This window comes from Monodelphis domestica, chromosome 5 (genome assembly GCF_027887165.1).
Source record: "Monodelphis domestica isolate mMonDom1 chromosome 5, mMonDom1.pri, whole genome shotgun sequence".
NCBI classification, from domain to species: Eukaryota; Metazoa; Chordata; class Mammalia; order Didelphimorphia; family Didelphidae; genus Monodelphis; species Monodelphis domestica.
The window spans coordinates 236,892,735-236,916,713 of record NC_077231.1 but is presented as its reverse complement, the minus strand read 5'-3'; the positions used below and the strand labels follow the sequence as shown (position 1 = coordinate 236,916,713).

Below are 23,979 nucleotides of genomic sequence, written 5' to 3'. Positions count from 1 at the left end.
ATGGTCATCTAGTACAACATCTCAAAATACCATTTGAGATATTTTCCATTCTTTTGAGATATCTAAGTTATCCTGAATTGTCTTAAAATTATATCATCTCTTATATGAATTTTTTTATTATTTATTTTTTAAAACCCTTACCTTCCATGTTGGAGTCACTACTATGTATTGGCTCTAAGGCAGAAAAGTGGTAAGGGCTAGGCAGTGGGGTTTAAGTGACTTTCCCAGGGTCACACAGGAAGTGTCTGATGCCTATTTTGAACCCAGAACCTCCCGTCTCTGAGCCTGACTCTTAATCCACTGGGCCACCCAGCTGTCCCCTCTTATATGAATTTCTTGTGTATGTTTTTGATCTCTTATAAACATCATCTTCTTAAGCAACCTTGCTTTTTACTTACATACCTTAATCAGTACTGAGGTGATAGCCTGAATGTATTAAGTCTTACTTTCATTGCTAACAAAAACAGCTGACAGGTCTGTTTCATTTCATTTCTATTTGTTGTCCTTCTTCCAGTTTAACCTTCAAGTTCTCCAAGGATAATCTAGTTCATCCCAAACTCTCTGAAGGATTACTTTTTAGTCTATTGCTTATGATCTTCCTTCATACTCCTTTGTAATGTTTCAAAGAAGCTTATACTTTTAAACTGTTGTTGCTGTTAGCTGTCATATCTCTCCATTTTGAAGGGCATCAGTGACTGTTTTGCATCAATTAAATCTTTCTTGAGAAATGACACCATAATCTTAATTCTTTTTCCCTTTCTTTCCAGAGTTGATAACTTATTTAAACAAATCATGTTAAAGTTGGTGCAATTACATGTCCTTTATTCTTACCTTGGTCCTTTCTATACATTTGGGAGAAATTTTTGAATTTGGCTCCACCATCCTACAGTTCAACGACACATTGACAAATGACTTTTAAACAACTCATACATTCACTGTTCAGTCTTTTCAGTCATGTCTGACTCATTGTGATTCCATTGGGGATTTTGTGGCAAAGATGCTAGAATAGTTGACCATTTCCTTCTTTGGCTCATTTTACAGATGAGGAAATTGAGGCAAGCATTAGGCATGAGGCAATCCCTATTCTGTTTGCTGAAATACAGCAAGATTTATTCTCCCATGAGATGTTATGTGACATCTAACATACCTCCTGCCTAAATCCTATTCCTGGAGGCAGGATGATGTGATAGAGAAGGTCCAGTGAGCTCAGTAGATAGAGCATCAGGCCTGGAATCAGAATATTTAAATTCAAATCTGGCCTCAGACATTTACTAGCTAGCTGTGTGACCTTAGGCAAGTCACTTAGCTTTTATTTGCTTTAATTCACCAGAGAAGGAAATGGCAAGCCATTCCAGTATTTTTTATAAGAAAGCTCCATAGAAAGCATCGGTATGCTATAGTCTATGGGGTCACAGAATTATACATGACTAAATAATAACCAAGTGCATTTTAGTAGTTATTTTTAAGTGCCACATTTTAAAACTCATTCTCTTTGAAATGATAAAGAATAGTAGTTTAAAAATGAATATGCCCATATGAAGATTCCAGACCTTTAAGGTTTTGCAAAGTTTTAATTAAATGACATTTTCCATTTTAGCATAAAATACTACTGAGCTAAAGCTAACTTAACGTCCCAAGAATCAAAGTCCCTCAAAATAATGATTAAACATTTGGGAAAAGAAAAGAAAGCGTTGATACTGAAAAAAATAATACCCCATTTGTCCTGACACTACACTCCTGGAATTTAAAATAAGTATGATGCAAATGTGCTTTCTTTGATTCTACTGGCAGGTTGCACAAATCAGGGAATAATTTGCTTCCAGGTTCAGCAAGAATCTTCTTGATTGTAATTTTTTTAAACAAAATTTTCAAGGGTTTCCTTGATTAAAATAATTTCAGTAGTAGATTTTAAGAGAACTCTTCGTGGAAAGCTGTGATGGCATGTCTGACAAAAGAAGCATAACATGCAGTAATTGTTATACTTTTTCCTGTTGATGGGGTCAGAGGACAGGACTAATATCAATGTTAAAGGGCAAACAGTAAATCAGATGTCAATCATATATAACTCTTAGGTTTAAATTAGGTATAAACTGCTCTATCCAATTTGTGTCAATAACAATCAGGATGACAATTCACATTTCTATAGTGCTTTAAGTTTGAAGAAACACTTTTCTCACAGCAACTCTATGAAGTTGATAGTGCAAGTAAATACCCCCGTTTTACAGATGAGTAACCTGACAGATGAGCTAAATCACTTGCCAGGGGTCATAAAGCTAGGAAATGCAGTTAGATCAAGAACTTGGGACTTCTGACTCTAGGAATATATCTTGTGCATGTGCACACACACACACACACACACACACACACACACACACACACACAATTATGTTTATAAAACCAGATGTGGACAAGAAGAATTGGACATGACAAAAATGACTGAACAACATTGAAAATCTGAAGACTCTTTAGAGGATGATGACCAAGATGGTGAAGGGTCTTGAGATCAGGCTATATGAGAACCAATTAAAGGAACTGAGATTTAAACTAGAAAAAAAAGGAGACCTTGGGGATACAAGATGGTTATCTTCAAGTATTCACAAGACTTATATGAAAGAGACTTGTGCTTGGTGCAGTATTACAGAAATAGGAATACCTACCTGCTCTAGAGACAAGAATATTCTTCTTCCTGAGTTCAAATCTAGCCTCATACTCTTATTAGCTGTATGACCTCAGGGAAGTCTTTTAGCCCCTGTTTGCCTCAGTTTCCTCCACTAGAAAATGAGCCAGAGAAGAAAATAGCAAACTACCCCAATATTTTTGCTAAGAAAAACCCCAAATGGGGTCATGAAGAGTTGGGTGTGACAGAAATGACTGAACAATGTCGTAATTATACACACATATGTACAGGCAGGTATATGTATATATGTGTGTGTGCATATGTATATATGTATAAATATAAATATATTTACATATCTAAAACCTCAAGAGGACTTTTTAAGATTAATTTACCCAGGAAAGCATTTTTTAAGTAAACTAGGAGCAATTTTTTAATATACCCTTGTAAATTTTTTTCCCCAGAATATACTCTAGATATTAAATTTTTAATGAAAAGGGAATAAATTGTATTCCTACCTTTTGAAAAATATTCTGGGTAAAAATATGAGGTAAAATATATTCCTGTTGTTACTATTAATAATTTTTATTATTATTGCAAAGACGATTGAAAGCTAGGCTGGCAAAAGAATATTCTGAGAATATAAAGGCTTTTCAATAGTGAGCACAAGCTCACAGGCACTCATGTTTACCTTGAAGGAAATTAGTCTAATAAAATTCATTTCATCCCATTATTCACTCCAGCAGCATAAAGAGACACTAGTGAGATGTCCTCTTGTTTTTCTTTCCTTTTACTGAAGCTTTGACTCTTTCATTTTAAAAAATAGTTTTAATACTTAACACTAATGTCCTTTTAATATGAGGCCCAGTGCCAAATAACTTCTGTTGCCTTGAAAATGTGTTTAACCAATCAGTAAATTTCTAAACCAATGAACCCCAAGTGGATTAGAAAGTAATAGTAGTAGCAATTAATATTTATTGAGCAGTGCACTAAATGGGACCCGAGTGCACCATCGTCTTTCCTAACACCAGCAGACCATTTAGTGCATTACAGCTGCAGTGCTCACAATAGGCCCCTAGTGACAGCCAAGAATGAGCCTTTCTAGGTGCCCAATGTACAAGAGAGTGATCTAGACACAAGGGAGAATTGGGCTTAAGTAATGCATCACATAGCTACACTGTTTGATTACAGTGACCCGTATGCTCCCATTTAAAACATAGATCCTTGCAACCTTCAACACACAGGGAACAAATTTAATCAAGCATGACTTTGGTAAAAAGTACAGTGAATCATCTCCCCAGAATCTGAGCCATCTTGAGCTTTTACAAATAGAAAGTAGGTGGAACTTTTCTGCATGCCAGACTAAAATCACTTTCCTATCAAAAATACTAAATTTGCAATAAAACTTTCTCAGATTTCTGCCCTCTAATAACTTAATCTTTCACATACTTTCTGACTTGAGCATCACTTTTTAACAATTCTCTTCCCTTTTGATATTCCATCACATAACTGTGTCTCATGCAAACCACAGTGGATTGTTGGATAGAGGACAGTCCTGGGAATCAGAACACATGGGTTCAAGGGCTGCCTCTGAAACTTTCTGGCTCAGAAATTCATGGCAAGGCACAAGAAATTCTGAGACTATAAGTTGCAGGAAAGATACCAACCTACGTATGTAGCGATTTCCTGTATCAATGACATCACAAAGCCAGGCCCTTTCCCTACTTCCTACAGGTGTGCCTCAACTTACACAGTGTTTCTAAAAATATGCGAGCAAAACAAATTTTGATAAAGCAAACAAGATATTACATTGTACATATGTTAATCCTTTGGTAATTAAATGCGGAGGAAAGGAATAACAATTTATCTGTTACATAAATTCAGATTTTTTATTTCACTTTTTCTAAAGTGGAGGTAACAGTACTGATGTCCAGAGAAGACGTGAGAAAGAAACAGTTAGGTACATTTTTCCAAAGTGCTTTTTGCCTGCTTGTTTCTGCCTCCTCAAAAAAAGAATTTTGACAAATCAATTTTTTCCATGTATTGCAACAGATTACTATTAATATTAGCACCAAACAACAACAACAGTAAGGCAGCTAGATGGTGCAGTGCATAGAGTTGGGGTCTGTAATCTGGGAGAATCAAATTCAGATGTGATCTCACATGAGAGCTGTTTACCCCTGGGTGAGTCGCTTAACCTCTGCCTATTTCCTCTAATGTTAAATGAGCATCATAATAATGCCTACCTGAAAGAGTTGTTATGAAGATGAATTGAGATTATATTTTTAAATGATCACATACCATTGCCCTGGTACAGGGTAAGCACTATGTAAATACTATGATGATGATGATTTAGGAAACATTACTTATCACAAAACTAATAATTGCTTTATTTCTTAATGTTGTCTTGTACTTTTTAAAAACATTAATTTCTTCTTCACCTCTATTAAGTTTGATTAGAGGCATTTCCCATTACCTCTTCTAGATTATTTCAAGATAACTTTTCTAGGAAAAAAGCAAATTAGATTCATGTCTTAATTTTTCTCACTCTCATTAATAAGTTACCATCCAAATGGATCCCATGACATCATGGAGAATAAGAGAGAACTTGATCATAGCGTTTATCAGAAAATCATACTGTAGCTCAGTTTGTCCACCAGAGGAAAACATCAACTATTAACTACTGTATGAATAACTGCTAAAGCAGAAGGTAGAACCTGCCCTTCTCGTATTATAATAATAACAGAGTAGTTAGGTGGTACAGCAGTGCCAATCCTCAAGTCAGGAAGACTCATTGTTGTGTTTAAATCTGGTCTCAGATGCTTACTAGCTATGTGACCCTGGACAAATCACTTAACTCTGTTGGCCTTAGTTTCCTCATCTGTAAAACGAGCTGGAGAAAGAAATGGCAAACCACTCTAGTATCTTTGCCAAGAAAACTTAAAATGAGGTCACAGAGAATCAGGACTGAAATGACTGAACAATAAAAAAATATTAATAGTATTTATATAGCACTTTAAGATTTACAAAACATCATACAAATATTATCTCATTTTCCACTCACAACAATCCTGAGAGATGCGTTATTATTATCTTCATTTTACAAATGAGGAAATTGAAGAAAAAAGAGTTAGGTAATTTCTCAGGATCCCACAAATAGTCTCTGAGACTGAATTTTGAACTCAGGTCTTCCTGACTATAGGCTCAGCACTCTACTTCACTATCTAGTTACTTAATATAATTCTTAATTCTTCTTAATTCTAGAAGTGACTAACCAGTGTTTTGTAGGAACAGAGGAGACTTTCTTAAGCCAAACTTTGGTCAGTAGTCAGAAGACAATGTGTCTTGATATGACTGAGCTGGGAGGGTTCTACTAAGATTATCAGTAAGAGTTGTGAGTCACTGGACTTCTGTTTCCTCTTATTTACTTTTTTTCCTCATCTTTAAAATGAAAGGGGTGGCAGCTAGATGGCTAGGATTGAGAGCCAGGTTTAGAAACTGGATTCGAATGTGACCACAGACACTTCCTAATTGTGTGGCCCTTGGCAAGTCAACTTAACTCCCCAATGCCTAATCCTAACTGTTCTTTTGCCTTGGAACCAATATACAGCATTGATTCTAAGACAGAAAGTAAGGGTTTAAGAAATTAAATAAATAAAATGAAAGGGCAAGGACAAGATGACCTTCCAGTTCTAAATCTGTGATCCTATAATCACCTTTAGGGGCTTAAAGTGTTGATAGGATCCTAGGAGAAGGAGTGAGACAAAGGATGCCCTATGGTCTTTTCTCTGTAACAGAACCTGAATTTAAGGGACTTTTCCCAATAAGTAAAGAGTAGCCCTAGCAGTTACTAGACCACTGGAGAGCTAAGCACAGGCTTGCTTGGATTGGGGAAACAGTAGTACTATGGAGTGCAAAAAGTCCTTTCCAACATATGACCATCACAAGGCTTAGAACCATGTTACAGAAAGGACAGCTAAGTGATTCAATGGATAGAGCATCAGCCCTGGAATCCAGAGAATGTGGGTTCAAATTTGGCCCCAGACACTTACTTCCTAGCTCTATGACTCTGGGCAAATCATTTAACCCTATTTGCCTAGTCCTTGCTTAGAGTTTTTACTAAAATAGAAAGTAAAGTTTTGGGGTTTTTTAATGTTTCAGAAAGAATTGCAAGGAACGATGAATAAAGAGAGGAAATGTCAATTTTCCCAAGGGAACTAACCATATCATAGGTGTTGAACTGCCTATGTAGCTTTTTTCCCCTTAGTTATAAATTAGACTTGTCTAACGATAGTTTCTTCCCAAATACATCTACAAATTTGCACAACTAATCTGGTTAGTCACAGTAGAAGCTACATAGCTGTACTTAGAAGAGGCTATTTTGAAATATGAGCTCCTGTTACTTTACAGCAGATTAGTTTGTTGTCCTGGAAGTCTTTTGTTCATGGGACTGTGGTTTGTTTGTTGTTTTTTGTTTTGTTTTGTTTTGTTTTTTTGGTGTGAGCCTTGCTATTAATTCACCTTTAGTTTCATGAACAACCACAGAATTGGCTAGCCAAATGTAGAGTATGTGTATGGAAAACAGGTAAGTAAGTCAAGGAGATGTTTAGATCTGCAACTGTTTAGGGATTCACAGTCTTAAAGAATGGCCTGAGGAGCACAAGGAGATTGAATGTTTGGGGGTCACAGCCAGTATGTGGCAGTGGCAGGACTAGAACCCAAGTCCTCCTGACTCTGAGGCCAGCTCTCAATCCATTTTCACATATATATATATATATATATATATATATACATACACACATATTGCACCCTGATTTCAAAGTAACATTTTTTATCTTAAACTGGCCCATTCTCATCTTCCTATAACATTGCCCAAAGTACCTTATCTTTTCCTTCACAGGAATGACTTCTTCTCTGAAAGTCAAATCAGATCATAATAAATTCCCCTTAATGATCAAATACAAAATCTATTGTTAGAGAAAGTGTAGAGGAAATATTAAATACATGGCACCCTCTTTGAATGGACAGCAAATACTGCAATGAAATATATGGATCCAGTTGCCCAGTATTCTCTTTATTATTTTATCTTTTGTACCTATGCTCATTCCTACACAGTTCCTGCTGATGTATTCAAAGAAGTCACTGTAATCCTGCATCTACCATAATCTGTTTCTGTGGAAACATATGCCATCTATTGTATATTTAACATAAATATTTGCCATCACTATTGGCATCATTGTTAATGAGGACCAATACTTACCATACGACTTCATTCTTGGTGGATAGAACAGGCAGTAGTAGGGAAAAAATCATTCAATTCTGATAATTGAATATGCTGAAAAAATACTTAATATTTTTATATACAATAACAAATTGGATGTTTTACAAAGGAAATTACAAGTGTTTGGACTTAAGGATCTTAGATTTAGATAGATAACTTGCATGTAAACCAAAAGTATATTCTTCATTTAAAACAAATTCCAAATATGAATTTGGGAACGCATAAAATTGAGAAATAGGCAACTAGCTAATTTTCAAAGATTTCAGAATATCAGAGCTTTAAAGGGCCTTAGATAATCTGGCAATTTTTATGTCATCAATCCCTCTGTCAGTCTTTGGAAACTAATAGAGCCCTTCTGGAAATAGTACTTTTTAATGCATAAAATAAAATACAAAGAATTCCCAGAGAAAGTAGTTACATTGAAAAACAGTTATCAGAATTCTTTTTTTAAATTCTTATTCTCAGGGGCAGCTGGGTGGTTCAGTGGATTGAGAACCAGGCCTAGAGATGGGAGGTCCTAGATTTAAATCTGGCCTCAGACACTTCCTAGCTGTGTGACTCTGGGCAAGTCACTTGATCTCCATTGACTAGCCCTTACTGCTCTTCTTCCTTGGAACCAAAAACAAATAAATAAATTCTTATTCCCTTCTTAAGAACAATCAGATAAGAACACTGAGGCCCAAAAATGTGAGGTGGCTTGAAGAATCTCCCAAAGGAGGAATTAATTGTTTAGACAAAGTCTCAAGAACTCAGTAAGCATCAGATGATTATGCATAATAGTTTGTTCCAATTTTATCCCTTTTCTAAATAAAGGTTTTTGTTTGTCTACTGTTTTTGTTGTTGCTGCTGTTCTCTGTGTGTGTGTGTGTGTGTTAAAATATACTCCACATCTATGATTTTAAAATGTGATCTAATGGGAAAACATAATTCACCTTATATGCAACTTTGCCAAACTATATTTGTTCTGTAATGCAAGAGATAGTAGCAAAGTCTAAGACCATTTTAGAATAAAAGTAGTTTATCAAACCCTTCTCAAGGATGAGTGATTTTAGGATAGAAGTCAAAATTAATGAGTGGGCACCTACCTAATGCTTAGCATAAAAATGTAAGACGACAAACAGGAAAGGACTCTAAATGTAGTGGTCATAGATATGGAGGATATGGGAGTGACTCTGCAAGTCATTCATCCCCAAAGGACCTTAGGTTCCTCATCTGTAAAATGAGATAGATGGCTTCTGAGGTCCTAACCAGCTCTAGATGTTATTATCCTAGGGGTCATGATTATGATTAATGAACTTACATTTTCATTGAATAAAGCATGGGACTGAGTTTAAAAAACAACAAAAATTAGGGAGAAATGACCCCTACTCATATAATTGGATATTTAGAAGAAAATTAGAGAAAAAGCATATAAAAGCCAAGTTGTTCTGAAAATAAGTGTATACGATACTTTTAAGAAACTGGTTGAATTACAATTCAGATCATTTTTGTAGACTTCTTCTTTCTCCTTTAATTCCCATCTCAAACATTTTTCTTAATGGCCTTTTTGATGCTGGTCAAAAGATAAAATACTAGGATGCCTAGGATCCTTGCCACCCATGTCTAACAAAGTATTATAATGTCAAGAAAATATGCACTATGCATAATAAACTAAACTTCTTTCAAAACTCTCAGAGTGAATTCTAGGGTAGAGATTGACATAGTCTACATAATGAAAATTCAGAGAAGATAGAGAGAGATCAGTGGCATCTGGAATATGAGAAGGAATAAGCAGAAAGTGAAGAAAAGGCTTAAATGGAGGAAAAAAGGTATCCATGGTAATACCAAGTTGTGGGTAAAGCAAAACAGAAAATGACTCTCTAATTGGACTAATCTGGTAATTCTTCCTGGAGCTCAGATTTTCTTCATTATTTATCAGCAGTTTCTTTAAATGAAATATACATATGAAAATTTATTTGCTTTTTACCTCTTAATCACTGACATTGCTCAGTTTTCAGTTAATCAAATAATGTTCAGAATTTACTCCAGTAAAAGCCAATTAGGTAGGTAAAATACTCAAGAACTGAGCACTGATATAATCTTACTGTATTTACTATCAAGGTAAAATAGGAAAACATTTAACATATTAAAGTTCTCATGAGCCCTTGACTCAATCCTAACATTCAATCTGTAATAATGCTAATATTTATCCAATGAGAAGTTTTCCTTAGCATTATGTTTTATTGATATTTGGTTTTATGTGCTCACTGATTAGAATGTTTGGAATGTACATGGCCCCATAACCAAAACATTTCACACAGCTGAACCAAAACAATACATCTCTCTTTGAACATCAGAGTCTCATCTCTCTTGAAGCTAGTGTGTTTTCTGAAGAAATTAATTCTTCATACAATTATTACTATAATCACCTTAAATAGGCACCAAGTATTTAATGCTGCCATTTTAGTAGTAGGAGGCAGATTTCTTAAGTAGGGATAAAACATTCTAGTACTGGGGTTGATTCTTGTATTGAATGCTTTGTTTGACTTTCTAAAATGCCACAAAAATCATTTTACTCTATTTCTGCTTTAGCATCTCTTAGTAACAAACTAGATTCCATTAGAAAGGTTCAGATATCTTGTAATAAGTAGATCTCCTCAAGGACAAAAGATCTTTTGGATGTTAATAAACTAGAGAAAAAGGACAGCTAAGATGATGCAGTGGGGAGAGAACTGGGCCTAGAGTCAGGAAGATTTCTCTTTTAGTCCAGATCTGGCCTCAAACACTTACTGTGTGACTCCGGGAAAGTCACTTAACCCTATTTGCCTCCATTCCTCATCTATAAAAATGTGCTGGAGTAGGAAATGGCAAACCACTCTAGCATCTTTGGCAAGAAAACCCCATAATTGGGTCACAAAGAGTCAGAGAGGACTGAAACAACTAAACAAGAAACCCTAGAGGGAATCCAGAGGAGATCATTCAAGATGGGGAAGACATGAAGATTACACCATTTAAATTAAGAGAGGTTTAATTTTAATCTACCCTAACAATATTTTATCATGCTAACTACCCATATTCTTTGTGTCTAAAAGTTGGAAACTGTGAAATATTGTTTTCTTCTATTCAGAAAGGAACTTTATTTTCACTTAATATTGGCTTGTTTTTTTATTCATGCAAATATATCTAGTAAGGAGTCATTTCCTCCCATGGCGTCACTCAGGTCCATATTTACTACCATTCCTGTCATTCAGAGCCTCCTTTCCAAACTTCCTTCTGTCTCCAACCTCCATCAATCTATTGCACAAAAGGTGGTTAGATTAGTCTTCTAATGCCCAGCTTCAATTATGTTGTTTCTCTCTTCCAATGAAATTTTAAAAGCACCTTGTTATCAAATTCATTGTATCATAGAGATGTTTATTTTTATCTTAATAGATATTTAGAGTATTAAAGACCTTTTTTTAAAATAAGGAAGAAGATGAAGATGAAGCACAGAGAAATTAAGGAATTCTAAGAAAGTGGGAAAATACAGGATAAGGATACAGAGGATACAAGTTCAAATGCTACCACCAGTCCTTTACTCTTAAGAGAAGTTGGGGAAGTAATTTAATCTCTCTGAATCTCCATTTCCTCAGATGGAAAATGAGAGAGTTGGGTTAAATGGCCTCCAATGTCCATTTCAAGTTAAAATCTATAATTCTAAGTGACTTGTTCAAGGCTTCCTAGTGACATAAAGAGAGCTAGAACCCAAATTTCCTGACTTCCAATCCAGTCTTAGTTTTGCATTCAAGGTCTTCAGTAACCTCTTTACAAAATGATCTTTCTGGATTTATCTTTCTCTACTCCTCTATGGTCCTGTGTCAACAAGAGCATTCTCCAGTGCCAGAATACAATTTATGTTTTTCTGCTATCTGCTCTGCAAAGCCCTTCTCCATTTGTTAAAAACCTGGTTATTGTTCACTCATTTCAGTCATGTCCAACTCTGTAACCCCACTTAAGATTTTCTTGGCAAAAAAAAAAATGATTTGCCATTTCCTTCTCTAGTTCATTTCAAAGATGAAACAACTGAGGCAAACAGCCTCAAGTTCAAATTCTACACCAATCCTTTACTCCTAAGAGAACTTGGGGAAGTGATTTAATCTCTCTGGATCTCCATTTCCTCAAATGGAAAATGAGAGTAAGTAAAATGACTTGCCCAAGATTACAAAGGTAATGAATATCTGAAGTCATATTTGAACTCAGGAAGATGGGTCTTCCTGACTCTGACACTCTTATCTACTATTCCATCTAGTTTCCCCTTATTACATCCTAGCCAACCTTTAAAGCCAAGCTCAAGAGCTACCCTCTAAGTGATGAAGAGTTAAAGGGAAAAGGAGGAAGTAAGCATTCACATAGCACCTACTGTGTATCAGACTTTGTGCCAAGCACTTTATAAATATTTCATTTGACTCTCACAACAATCCTGGGAGGTAGGTGCTGCTAATACGCTCCTTTCAGAGTTAAGGAAACTGAGGTAAACTAAGGTTAATTGACTTGCCAGGGTCACAAAGCTAGTAAGAGTCTGAGGCTGGATTTGAACTCAAGTATTCTTGACTCCAGGTCCAGCACTATCTAGCATGCCAACTAATAGACATGAAGCCTTCCCTGATCCTCCTACCTAAAAAAAATAATCACTTTTTTCCTCTTCTGATTCCTGTAAGACTTTGTATCACTTGTTCGCTACTTTGTGTACTGGTCTCATCTTCTCTAGAAGACTGTCATATCACAGAAAACAAGATCCACCTCTTACTCCTTTTTTACCAGTTTTCCACAGTACTTGGCAGACAATAAAATATTTGTTGACAGAATGAATTTCCAAATAACAAAGTATAAGTGGTGAATGTTAATAAAAAGACTTCTCTGAATATGGTCACAAAATATGTGAATGTTTTGGCGTTATTATTTTTTATGGTCATTGTCTTCTTTCTTAAATGTCAGAAGATGGGGGGATGGCAAGGCCAACTATTTTCCAAAATTAATTCTAAAGTTTAAAAGATTTGTATGTCTCTCACTTTCATTTTCTTTCAGTAGAAAAATTCCAGACTGATTTAAGTTCTGACATATTGCTTTATATGATTCAAACTATTCTTTTTAAATGGCTCCTATCTAAATAAATAAGGATAATTTTACTTCTCATAAATATGTTCTACTATCGGTAAGTATCTGTACAAGCATTTTATACCAATTTTTTTGCCCAAGAGTTTTTGAATTAATGCTAATCAAAGCTGCCCTGTCCTCTTATTTTTCTATATGAACACAGAAATTGCAGCTGCCTGCCAAGTCTGCTGAGGGATGAATGTAATAATTTTCAATTGGACTGTTAGCCCAAAGGGAACCCCGATAGCAGGAGATTGACAGATGCAGCATGGATTATCTTGTGCTCTGAAATCAGCCCAATTTGTGGTTTGTTGCAGGTGCTAAAGAGATTGATATTGCTGCTACCCTGGAGCACTTGCGGGACCAGAGACCAGGCATGGTCCAGACAAAGGTACTGTCAATAAATCCACTAGGATTTTCAATACATTAAAAGTCTTTCCATGTAGTTGTTTTCTTGATAGAAGAGAGAGCCTCTGCCCTAATTTACCATAGGTCACTGGTTTATTACTCTGCTTTGACTACCTACATATCCAGGTTTATTTATGGTAAAAGAGACATTTAGGCCACTTTCTTTAAGGTGTATGTTGTTATATCTAGAAACAACTCTAATATCTGTCTCGATTAGCTTATGCTACACTACTTTGGTGGACCCAGGAAACAAATCAACATAGGCGTCTCCTCCATCATGCAGAGCACCCACCCAATGTTTTGGGACCTCTGGATGTTTTTACATTTCATAAGTACCAGTGCAGCACTTGGGCTGATGATCCATTAAGATATGATATGATATGATATAATATATGTGATATATTAGTAATGCCCTCTGGTGTATAATATATATATAATATATAATATTATAGCATCATATAAAAAAGTATTCTATAAGCAATATAATGTACAATTAGATAATAACTTATTAGTTATATAATGTTATTAACATAATAGCATGCTAAAACCCTAATTAACTAAACACTACTATGAATAAGACTAATTCCTGACCTTCACATAGTCTAGTAAGGTTTCCTTTGGGGAACTTTCAATTAACCACATTTGAGAAGTATGAGACAACAAAGACCTAAATATAAAAGAATAAGAATAAAAAGCATAAGAACAAAATATTTAGTATGCATAAAGTGCTCCCTAAATGTCTGCTTTTATTATTACTACATGCTACTTTTATGAGAAAGAGACAAGTGGCAAACCAGTCCAATATCAGAAACGTGGGATTTAAGACAATAACAACATACATACACAAACAAAACCTACAACATTTCTTGGGCTCCGCATGCATTCATTCCAATCCCCTGCATCTTCTGCATCACATACCCAGTCCTGTACAGGGATCATACGCGGGAGGACAAAGAAAAAAAACTAAAGCCTTCCTCTAGTCTCCTAAAAATAAAGCACTCTTCTCCCCACAAAACTCTCTAAAATATCCTGTCTTAAACGTGTCCAAGTCATAAAATATGGGTTCTTCTTTTCTCAAAGTGTTTCTGACACGTAGAATTATTAGTGCCTACAGAGAAGACTTGAAACCATAAAAAAGATGCTGGTGCTGAATTCCTAAAATGACTTAGTTTTCATATAGACATGTATTTATATGTGTAGATACACATCTGTATATATGTGATGTATATGTGTTTGCACACATAGGTCTGATGTATTTGTCTCTCCCACACACATGAACAAATATGTACTAAATGAAAGAGAATCGCTATAAATTCAGGTGCCTAGAATTCTTAGATTCAATTTCTATAGTCTAATGACTTATTTTCTGACTGTGAACATGTGTTAACTTCTGTGCCTCATTTTTCCCATCATAAAAAATGGGTATTTTTACAATTCCTGCAACTCTGTACTACCCTAAAATGTTGCATTTTATGTATTATATAAAAGAAGTGATTGTAATGGGAGCTACTATTGATATAATCATTTATAGTTTCCAAAGGACTTTTCTTATACAATCCCCTAAAGTGGAGAGGGCCAATAATTTTATTGGCTATTTTTAAAATGAGGAAAGTAGAACTCAGAGGGATTGTGATCAATTTAACCCATGCACAGACCCACAGCATATGATATAGATAACCTTAGTGGAGCAGTCTTCCAAATCCAGTGCTCTTTCCACTTCATTACATTTAATTCTCATTTAATACACTAAAGCCTACTAGAAATAAGAAATGATGTGTTTGTTGAATCTAAATTCCAGGTTTTCTTTTTCTATTAAATGTGTTATTAACATTTAATATTTAATATTATTATAATTAACTGAATGTGGTTAGTAACTATTTATACTTAATTTACCCTTTGTCTATTTCAGTGCTCAGAGTATTATAACTTTAATAATTTAAAGTTAAACTCAATTTTGATACATTAAATATGACAATTTTGCAATTAACTTGAACTAAGTAGGTCATGAAATGTATAAAGCAATGGCTTGGAATCAGGAATGCCTTAGTTCAAATCTTGCCTCAGATTCTTACTTGTTGTTTTTCCCCTGAACAAGTCATTTAATTTCTCTGTGCTTCAGTTTCCTCATCTGTAAAATGGAAATAAAAATAGCACCTATCTCAGAAGGTTCTTGAGATGATCAAGTGAGATATCATACATAAACACTTTGTAAACCTTGAAAGACAGTATAAATGCTAATAATTATCTTAGGTTTTTTCTATCATTACCCATAAGATCTCATAAGGACTATTTGTCCATTAATTCTCACTTATCTTTACTATTAAATGCTCTTAAGAGCTCCATTCTTCTAGTTCTGCTTTTTTTCACTTTGCATTATTTCATCAAGATCTGTCCACATATTTTTGCATTTATTTTAGTTGTTAGTCTTGATATCATAGTATTATATTATATTAATATGCCATAACTAACTCAGTCATTTTCTTATGTAGGATATTTAGATTGTTTCTAGTTTTGTTAATATTGTTGGGGGGGGATTTATAGTAACATGAAGCTGTTAGCAATTTTTAATGGTATTTTTTTTGCCCTTTTCTCAAAAGTAGAATTATTGGGTCAAAAGTTTTTATTGTTTTTATAATTTTTATAATTTTTTAAATTTATAATTTTTATTGAAAACTTCCATATTGCTTTCCAAAATTTTTAAGTTTTACTAGCAAATAATGAGTGTGTCATGAAAATGTTTTCATTATGAAGACTTATTTCTTGCAGTAAAAAGAGCATAGTATCCTATGGAAAAATGGGCTAACTTTTGAGAACATTTTTCCTGAGGATTCTAAGCCCTTTTTATTCCAAATCCAAATTAAAGAAAGAGTTGCTTAGATTGTTGTTCAACTGGATACCCTGGATTTCAGATCTGACCTCTCACTATATGACCTTGAGCAAGCAGACCCGTTACCAGTCCTTGTCTACATGGAACATATTTTGAAGATTAACTAAATAGTAGTGTTGCAAGAGCTCTGCTATTCATCTCCACTCTGACCTCCTCCACCCACACCAAAAAAAAGAAAAGCTATTATTGGCAAGATAGTGACTTTTTTATTATTGCAAATAATGAGTCTAATTGTCTCATGGGAAAAATTCTTAATTATCTGTATCCAAAGCTCCTACGTGAAGTATCCACAGAAAATTTTAAAGCCTCAATTGACATCTCTCTCTCCCCTTCACCAAAGGCCAATTCCCATACTTTCTCTACCTTCCACTTCATTTGGTGCAAAAGCCCAAGGAAAACTAATTTTTGTATCAATATTAGAAAGACATATTTTCTGCAAAACAAAATATTTGCAGGGGTTGTGAAAAAATGGGAACACTAATAGTTGGTGGAATCATGAACTGATTTAACCCTTTTGGAGAGTAATCTGGAATTATGCCCAGAGAGTTATAAAACCATGGCTATCCTTAGACTCAGCAATACCACTGTTGGTTCTGTTTCTCAAGGAGATCAGGGAAAAAGGAAAAGAGCTTATATGCTCTAAAATTTTCATAGTGGTTCTCTTTGTGGTGGCAAAGAACTAGAAATTGAGATATCCATCAATTGGGAAAGGACTGAATAAGTTGTGGCATCTAAGTGTGATGGAATAAAACATAGAAAGACCTACATGAAATAGAGATAAATGAAATACAGCCACAGAACTAATATTTGGAAAATAACTTATGAATATCTACCTCCAGTGAAAGGGCTGATAAATAAAAACACAGAAGACATAGTTTATAAATACTTTTTTTTTATTTTTTGGTCAAATAATGCCTTCTTTGGTGTGGGGAGGAGAGGAAGGGAGATACCTGGGAATTTTGGTGTAGTCAAAAAACAAATAAAAATAATAATAAAGATAAAATCATACAATACATTCCAAAGGCAGCTCTTCACTATCGAGCATCACATTATCTAACATTCATTATGAAATAGTAGTTCTCCCTATCTGTAATACAGTAATCATTGATGTTCAAGAAGATGTCCATGAGGCATTGTACAAGCCAAAAGTTCTCTCTGAATCATCAAAGAAAGATGACACTGTGTTCAGTGTATTTTTTTAGATTGTGTTCAAATGTGTTCTAATTCTTCAATGTGATAAATTTTCCCATTCTCTAATTTTCTTGGTTGACAAAGAATTTGTTCTATATGATGCTTGGATTATTAATACCTTAGGTGTCAATAGGCTTACGTGATTGAGATTTACCTGTTTCAAAAAAAATGTAAATTCAGGTACTGGGATGAAAGGGGACAAAATTTTGTAAACCCAAGAAAATTGCTACTACAATTAAAGTTTATGATCCCTTTCCCTACCTAATCCCATGAAATTTGAACATTCTCTTCCAAGGTCAATTGTTTTTAATTACCTTGAATTGTTTGGACAAATTAGGGTATTATTCTAAATATTTCATCATATGGGTATTCTTAATTTATTTAGATATGTTTAAACAAATCACATGGGTTTTTTTTCAACTAACTACAAAAAAAAGAACTAAATAGGTAATTTGGTGTGAACTATAAACCGCAAATTTAAGTCAAATTGGAAGGTGGCCCTTTTTGTCAATGCCCACCTTTCTATGTGTTCCTTTTATCCCATTCTCTCTTATCTCCTCTGTCTTTTCAATTATCCCTCTCTTTCCCTTTTACTCCTATTCTGATTCTTTTCTCCTACTGACAAAGATTCCCTGGACTCATCGTTAAAAAAAAATTCACTTGCCCTTAAAACTATCATACTAAATCTCTTTTCACTAACACAGTCAACCTCTTTAAAAAGCTAGGCTCAGATTGCTTCCATTTTCTCACCCCTTCTTTACTTCTCATTCCTTTGCAATTTGGCTTTTCTCCACTTTACTCCACAAAAATTTCTTCTCCCAGATCACTAACAATCACCTTTTTCTAAATCCAATGGTCTTTTTTCAGCCCTTAGCCTTCTTGAGCTCCCTACAATATTTGACATTATTGACTTCTCCCTCCTTCTGGATACTCTTTTTTTTTTTAACCTTCATGCTTCTCTTCTACTTTTCTTTTTTATCTTTGCCAGTCTGCTTTGCAGGATCATTATCCATGGCCCACTCATTGTGCACAGGTTTCTTTGGGACTATTGTAAACTTTCTCCTCTCCCTCCAGGCGGTGACAAATTAATGTCCTTAAAGCATAAATCTGGTCCACTGTACCACTCAAGAACCTCTAATCCAAATGCCTCTAGGATAAAATAGGAATTCTTTTGTTTTCTCTTTAATATTCTTCACAGACTGATTGATTGATTATACTTCCCTTTACACACACACTACATTCCCATCAAACTGGTCTCCTTGTGGTCTCCTACACATGACATTGCATCTCCCAAGCTTGAGATGCCCTCCCTCCTCCATCTCTTGGAAAGCCTAGCTTCATTTAAAGCTCAGATCAAGTTTCATATTCTTCAAGAGATCTCCCGTGATTCTCCTAACTCCCCCTCCCCCCAAATCACTTTATCTATGTAAATATATACTCATACACACATATGTATATACATATACAGATTCAAAAGTGATAATCGAATCAGAGAGAGAGCGAGAGAGATCCTAGATTTACTACCTGTGAACATTCTGTCCCACCTCCCTCTCACCCCCAGTGGAATGCAAACTTCTTGGGGGAATCCCCTGCCTCACTTTTGAAGTTGTATCCTTAGTACCTAGCAGTGTCAGGCATGTAGAATGTGTTCAACATTTGTTTTTTGATTACTTCATGATCCTGCTTGAATTTGGCTGAGTAGCATCTCAGACAAGGAGAATTTGGACCATCACCAGGTCTATATTCAAAACCTTGTTTGCTTGTTGGAAATTGCTAGCGCTGAAGTCCCATTAACGGAGTCTTTAAGAATCCAGAGCCACCTCCATTACACAGTAAGGCACTGGAGTAGAACATTATGATACAATATTTGATCATTATTTCATTATAATTATATCTATTTTATAAGGGAAATTACTTTGTTTCTATATGTATATAGTTTAATAAATCAATAAGAACTCCTTAAGAAACCACTGTGTGTAATAAATTCTGCTGCATGCCATGAGATACATAAAAAGTATATACAATATAATATACAGTCCCAGCTTTCAAAGAATTTAGTCTGGTTAGGAAGACAGCATATAGACACACAAAAAACTTAAAGAATACAGGGCAGCTGGGTAGCTCAGTGGATTGAGAGTCAGTCTTAGAGATGGGAGGTCCTAGGTTCAAATCTGGCCTCAGACACTTCCCTTATTGCTCTTCTGCCTTGGAACCAATACACAGTATTGATTCCAAAGTGGAAAGTAAGAGTTTTAAAAAAAAAGCAAGTTAAAAAACAAACAATATAATGATATACAGGAGAAGTCACAAGGCAGTCCATGAAATTGTCCTTACAATTTCAGCTGTACTACATTTCTAAAATTCACAGTAAAGGTTTTATTTTTAGGAAGGTGAAAGAAAATCACAGGATGTCGTTAAAATAACATGCATCAAAATATAAATGTACTTCTTCAAGATGTATCTTTTATCAACAGATATCTTCCTTCCCCTTTAGTGTATCTCTGTGAAAATGACCATATTTTTAAACCCTTACTTTCCACCTTAGAATCAATACTGTGTATTGGTTCCAAGGCAGAAGAGTGGTAAAACCTAGGCAATGGGGGCTAAGTGATTTGCCCAGGGTCACACAGCTGGGGAGTGTCTGAGGCCAGATTTGAACCTAGGACCTCCCATCTCTAGGCCTGACTCTCAATCTACTGAGCTACCCAGCTGTACCCCAAAGTGACCACTTTGAATCAGAGCCCTTTACTTACTTCCTTTGGAAATATTTGATAAAGCTAATCATGTCTTTTTATTATTTTCTCATCACTAAGAAATTCAAATCAACTGGCTCCATGGCCAAGGTATCATGTCCTGTTTCCTCTTATGGTACATCATCTAAACAAAAACCATTTTTTTAAACTCTTGGGAAGAAAAGGATATATATGTATGTGTGTGTGTGTGTGTGTGTGTGTATATATATATATATATATGTATGTATAGATATATTTATGATGCTTACTTCATCTCAGTTCCTTCATCACTTTCTATTCTGTCTGCATTCTTTCACATCTCCTACCTCTTCACCCATTTTCTCCCAATTAATCTAAATTTCCCAAATAATCTTTATTAGATGCTTCCTATCATCTCCAGTGTTCAACCTTAAATTTTCTGATCCCATCCTGTATCCTTGCCTGCTCCAAGAATTTTAGGGTTGTTCCTTCCCCAATTACTCTAGCCATCTCCCTATGTTCCTAACTATGGACACAGATACCTAGACTCTATCTGCAACAGACAATGGAGATTAGTTTTTGACTACTGAAAGTCAAGAAAAGACCAGATGGATTATTCTGGCTTATTTTCCTGAAGAAGAGAAGAAACTACTTCATTGCCTTAAAAGAAGTCATTTACAGACCTTTGCAAGGAGGGGAGATATTGCTCCTTCCAAAATGAAGAAATTGGCATAGACATCACCATTCCATCCTCAATTCCTCTCAGCAATACCCTGTTGAAAACATTTTCACATGAAGACTGTACCTGATATGTGCTAATACCTAGTATTCCAGAAAAAAAGTTATATGAATCAATTGACAGACATTTATTAAGCATCCACTATGTGCCAGGCAATGTTCTAGGTGCCTGGAATAGAAAGATAAAAATGAAATAATCCCTCAGCAGCTTATATTGTATTGGAAGAAATAACACATATACTTGCAAGTACATACAATATGTATGTGTGAACAAATATACACAAAATCAGTGCAAGAAAAGCCATCAGATATTGCTCTAGATTTTCATTTAGTCTATTTTTTTCCTATTCATTTATTGGGAAAGAAGATTGTAGTGTAACTAAGGTGTTTTAAATCTGGGCTAAAAATGTCTGTTGAAATTGAATCCTTTTCTGTACTGAAGTGGAGTAAATGAACTGGAAATTTCTCCTCCTTCTCTGTCTTCATTCCCATTCTTCTATATACTACATACAGTTTTTGACCCACTGATTTTTTGATGTATATCAGCCAAACGTCTGCAAATTGTTTCCCCATGTATATGCAACCAAAAACTGAATGTAGGAAACCTTTCCAAAATAATGGATCTCAAATTTAATTTCAATTCACACCTTCTTGGTATTTTTTGTGTATAAAATATCAACCCATTTCCCAATTTCCTACTCAATTGGCAACTAATCAAATTCTTGGATGATTTTTCAGATCCTTTCCATGCTCAGACATTATAAAAACCAGGTGGCCTCAAATCTTTTCCATCCAGATGACCTCTTGTTCTTCTAAAATTGGATTTAATCCAGGTCTGAGTCAGGATGACATTTTGTCATTCTTCCAAGACTATGTTTTGTTCTTTAATTAGACTTTATCTATACACACTTCCTATTCAGTGCTTTCTTAAAAATAAATTCCCATTGCAAAAAATATTTCAAATCCTGGAACTTAATCATCTTCTAATTCACATGCCCAATTGGCCTTTATTCCTAAACTTGCTGAGAATAGTTGATAACTTAGAAAGTAGACCATTACCAAAATCTTTTTCTTGTTCACAGCCCCAATTCAAGAGAAAATGTCCCATCCAAGAAGAAGCCTATTGCATTCTGCTTCATTTGTCACTGTTAACTTCCTCCTGAAGGCTTTCTCTTTTATGGACTTTCATGACACAACTCTTCCTGGTTGTCCTCCTACCTGTCTGATTGCTTCTTTTCAGTCTTATTTGCAGTTCATCATTTGTATCACATTCCCTAATGGTGGGTATTCACCGAGATTCTGGTCTGGCTACTCTTCTTTTTCTTCATCTCTAGGTGACCTCATCAGCTCCCATGGGTTTAATTGTCTTCTAGGATTATAGGGAGTCATTTAAATATCTAGTCCCATTTTCTATCCCATTTTTTCTTCAACACTTCCCTATGAGATATATCAAACTTGGTATCTAAGGTACATCAAATTCATTGTATCTGAAAGACAATTCATTACATTCCCCCTACACCCTGCCCTCCTCCAAATTTCCCTATTTGTGTCACCACTTTTCCAGTTTCCCTGGTTTGTAACCTTGTCATTTTCCTCGACTCCTCACTTTCCTTCTCCCACACATCTGATAATTTGTCAAAACATGCCATTTCTATCTCTGGATCATCTCTTATTTCTCTGCCTTTCTACTCACACAGCCAACTATATAATTCAGACCTTCATCCCTTCTCCCAAGATTATTGCAACAACCTCCTAATTGGTATTCTTCCTTCAAGTCTCTTACCTCCAGTTCATCCTACACAGTCCTGTGACAGTGATTTTCCTTAAATCTAATCTCACTGTGTCACTCTTCCACTCAACTAATGCCTTTGCACACAAAAGTGTGCAAAGTCTCCCATGCCTATAATGAACTGCCCTCTCCCCTTCCTTTGTTCTCATTTTCTTCTTAACTCTCTGAAGTATGGCTTCCAGCTTCTTCATTCACCTAAAACTATTTTATCCAGTGTTGCCAGTGATCTCATGGCTTTTTCTCAATCCTCTTTCTTCTAGTACTCTCTGGAAGCTTTGACACCATTACTCTCCTTTTTTTGATATTCTCTTCTCTAGGATTTCATGTCATTGTTATTTCCTAGTTCTTTATCTTCTTGTTTAACTACTCTTCAGGCACCTTTGCTGAATCTCCATCTAAGTCATTTCCACAAGTAATGGGTGTCCTTCAAAATTCCTCCTTGTCCCTTTTCTATTTTTCCACTATTAATTTTACTTAATTATCTCATCAGCTCCCATGATGAGATGAGTAGAACTGATGTTTCTCAGATCTACCAATGCAACCGTATCTTCATTCTTGACCTCCAGACCCAAAATCTAGAGTTGTTGATTGGAAATCTTAGATGTCTCAAATACATCTTAAACTCAACATATCCAGAACTGAACTTATTATCTTTCCCCTGAAAAACTCCCTATCTTTCTATCATTGTTGAGGTTATCATCATCCTCTTAGCCACTCAAGCTCATAGCCTAGAGGTTATCTTCAACTCCTAACTTGCTCTCATCCCTCCCTCACCCCAAATCCAGTCTGTTGCCAAGTCATGTGTATTCCATCTTCATGACATCTCTTATAAATGCCCCCTTTTCTCCACTATCAACTGTCACCACTCCAGTGCAGAATCTCATCTCCTCATGCCTAGACTATGACAGTGGCTTTCTGGTTGGTCTCCCTAACCGATGTCTCTCCCCGCTGCAATCCATCCTATACTTGGCTGTCAAGTTGATCTTCCTAAAATATGAGTCATATTTTAAAAACTCTCTTATAAATTCCTCTTCATCTCTAAGATATAATTTAAAATTCTCTTTGTCTTTTAAAACCATCTATAACCGGGGCTCCTCCTACCTCTCCAATCTTATTAACCCTTACTCATCTCACCCTAATGCCTGGAATCCTCCACCTACTCCACTCTACTTCATAGCTAACTTTAGAGAAAGTTGAATGTATTCTAAATTAACTGTATTTTATATTTTCTGGAACTACCATACACAT

The 23,979-nt window shown here is 35.3% G+C and overlaps 1 protein-coding gene and 1 non-coding gene across 4 annotated transcripts in view; both read left to right on the top strand.

Annotated features, from left to right (window-relative positions):
• PTPRN2 (protein tyrosine phosphatase receptor type N2) overlaps positions 1–23,979 on the top strand; it is a 1,540,336-nt gene that overhangs the window by 1,512,855 nt on the left and 3,502 nt on the right. For all 3 annotated transcript variants that reach the window (XM_007504686.3, XM_056800889.1, XM_056800890.1), the window contains one exon: positions 13,325–13,398. In XM_007504686.3, coding sequence (XP_007504748.1) covers positions 13,325–13,398 — 74 coding nt within the window. The remainder of the gene's footprint in view (positions 1–13,324; positions 13,399–23,979) is intronic.
• Positions 16,192–16,251, top strand: MIR7352 (microRNA mir-7352). Its single transcript, NR_127575.1, has one exon. It is a non-coding gene; the product is annotated as a microRNA mir-7352 (primary transcript).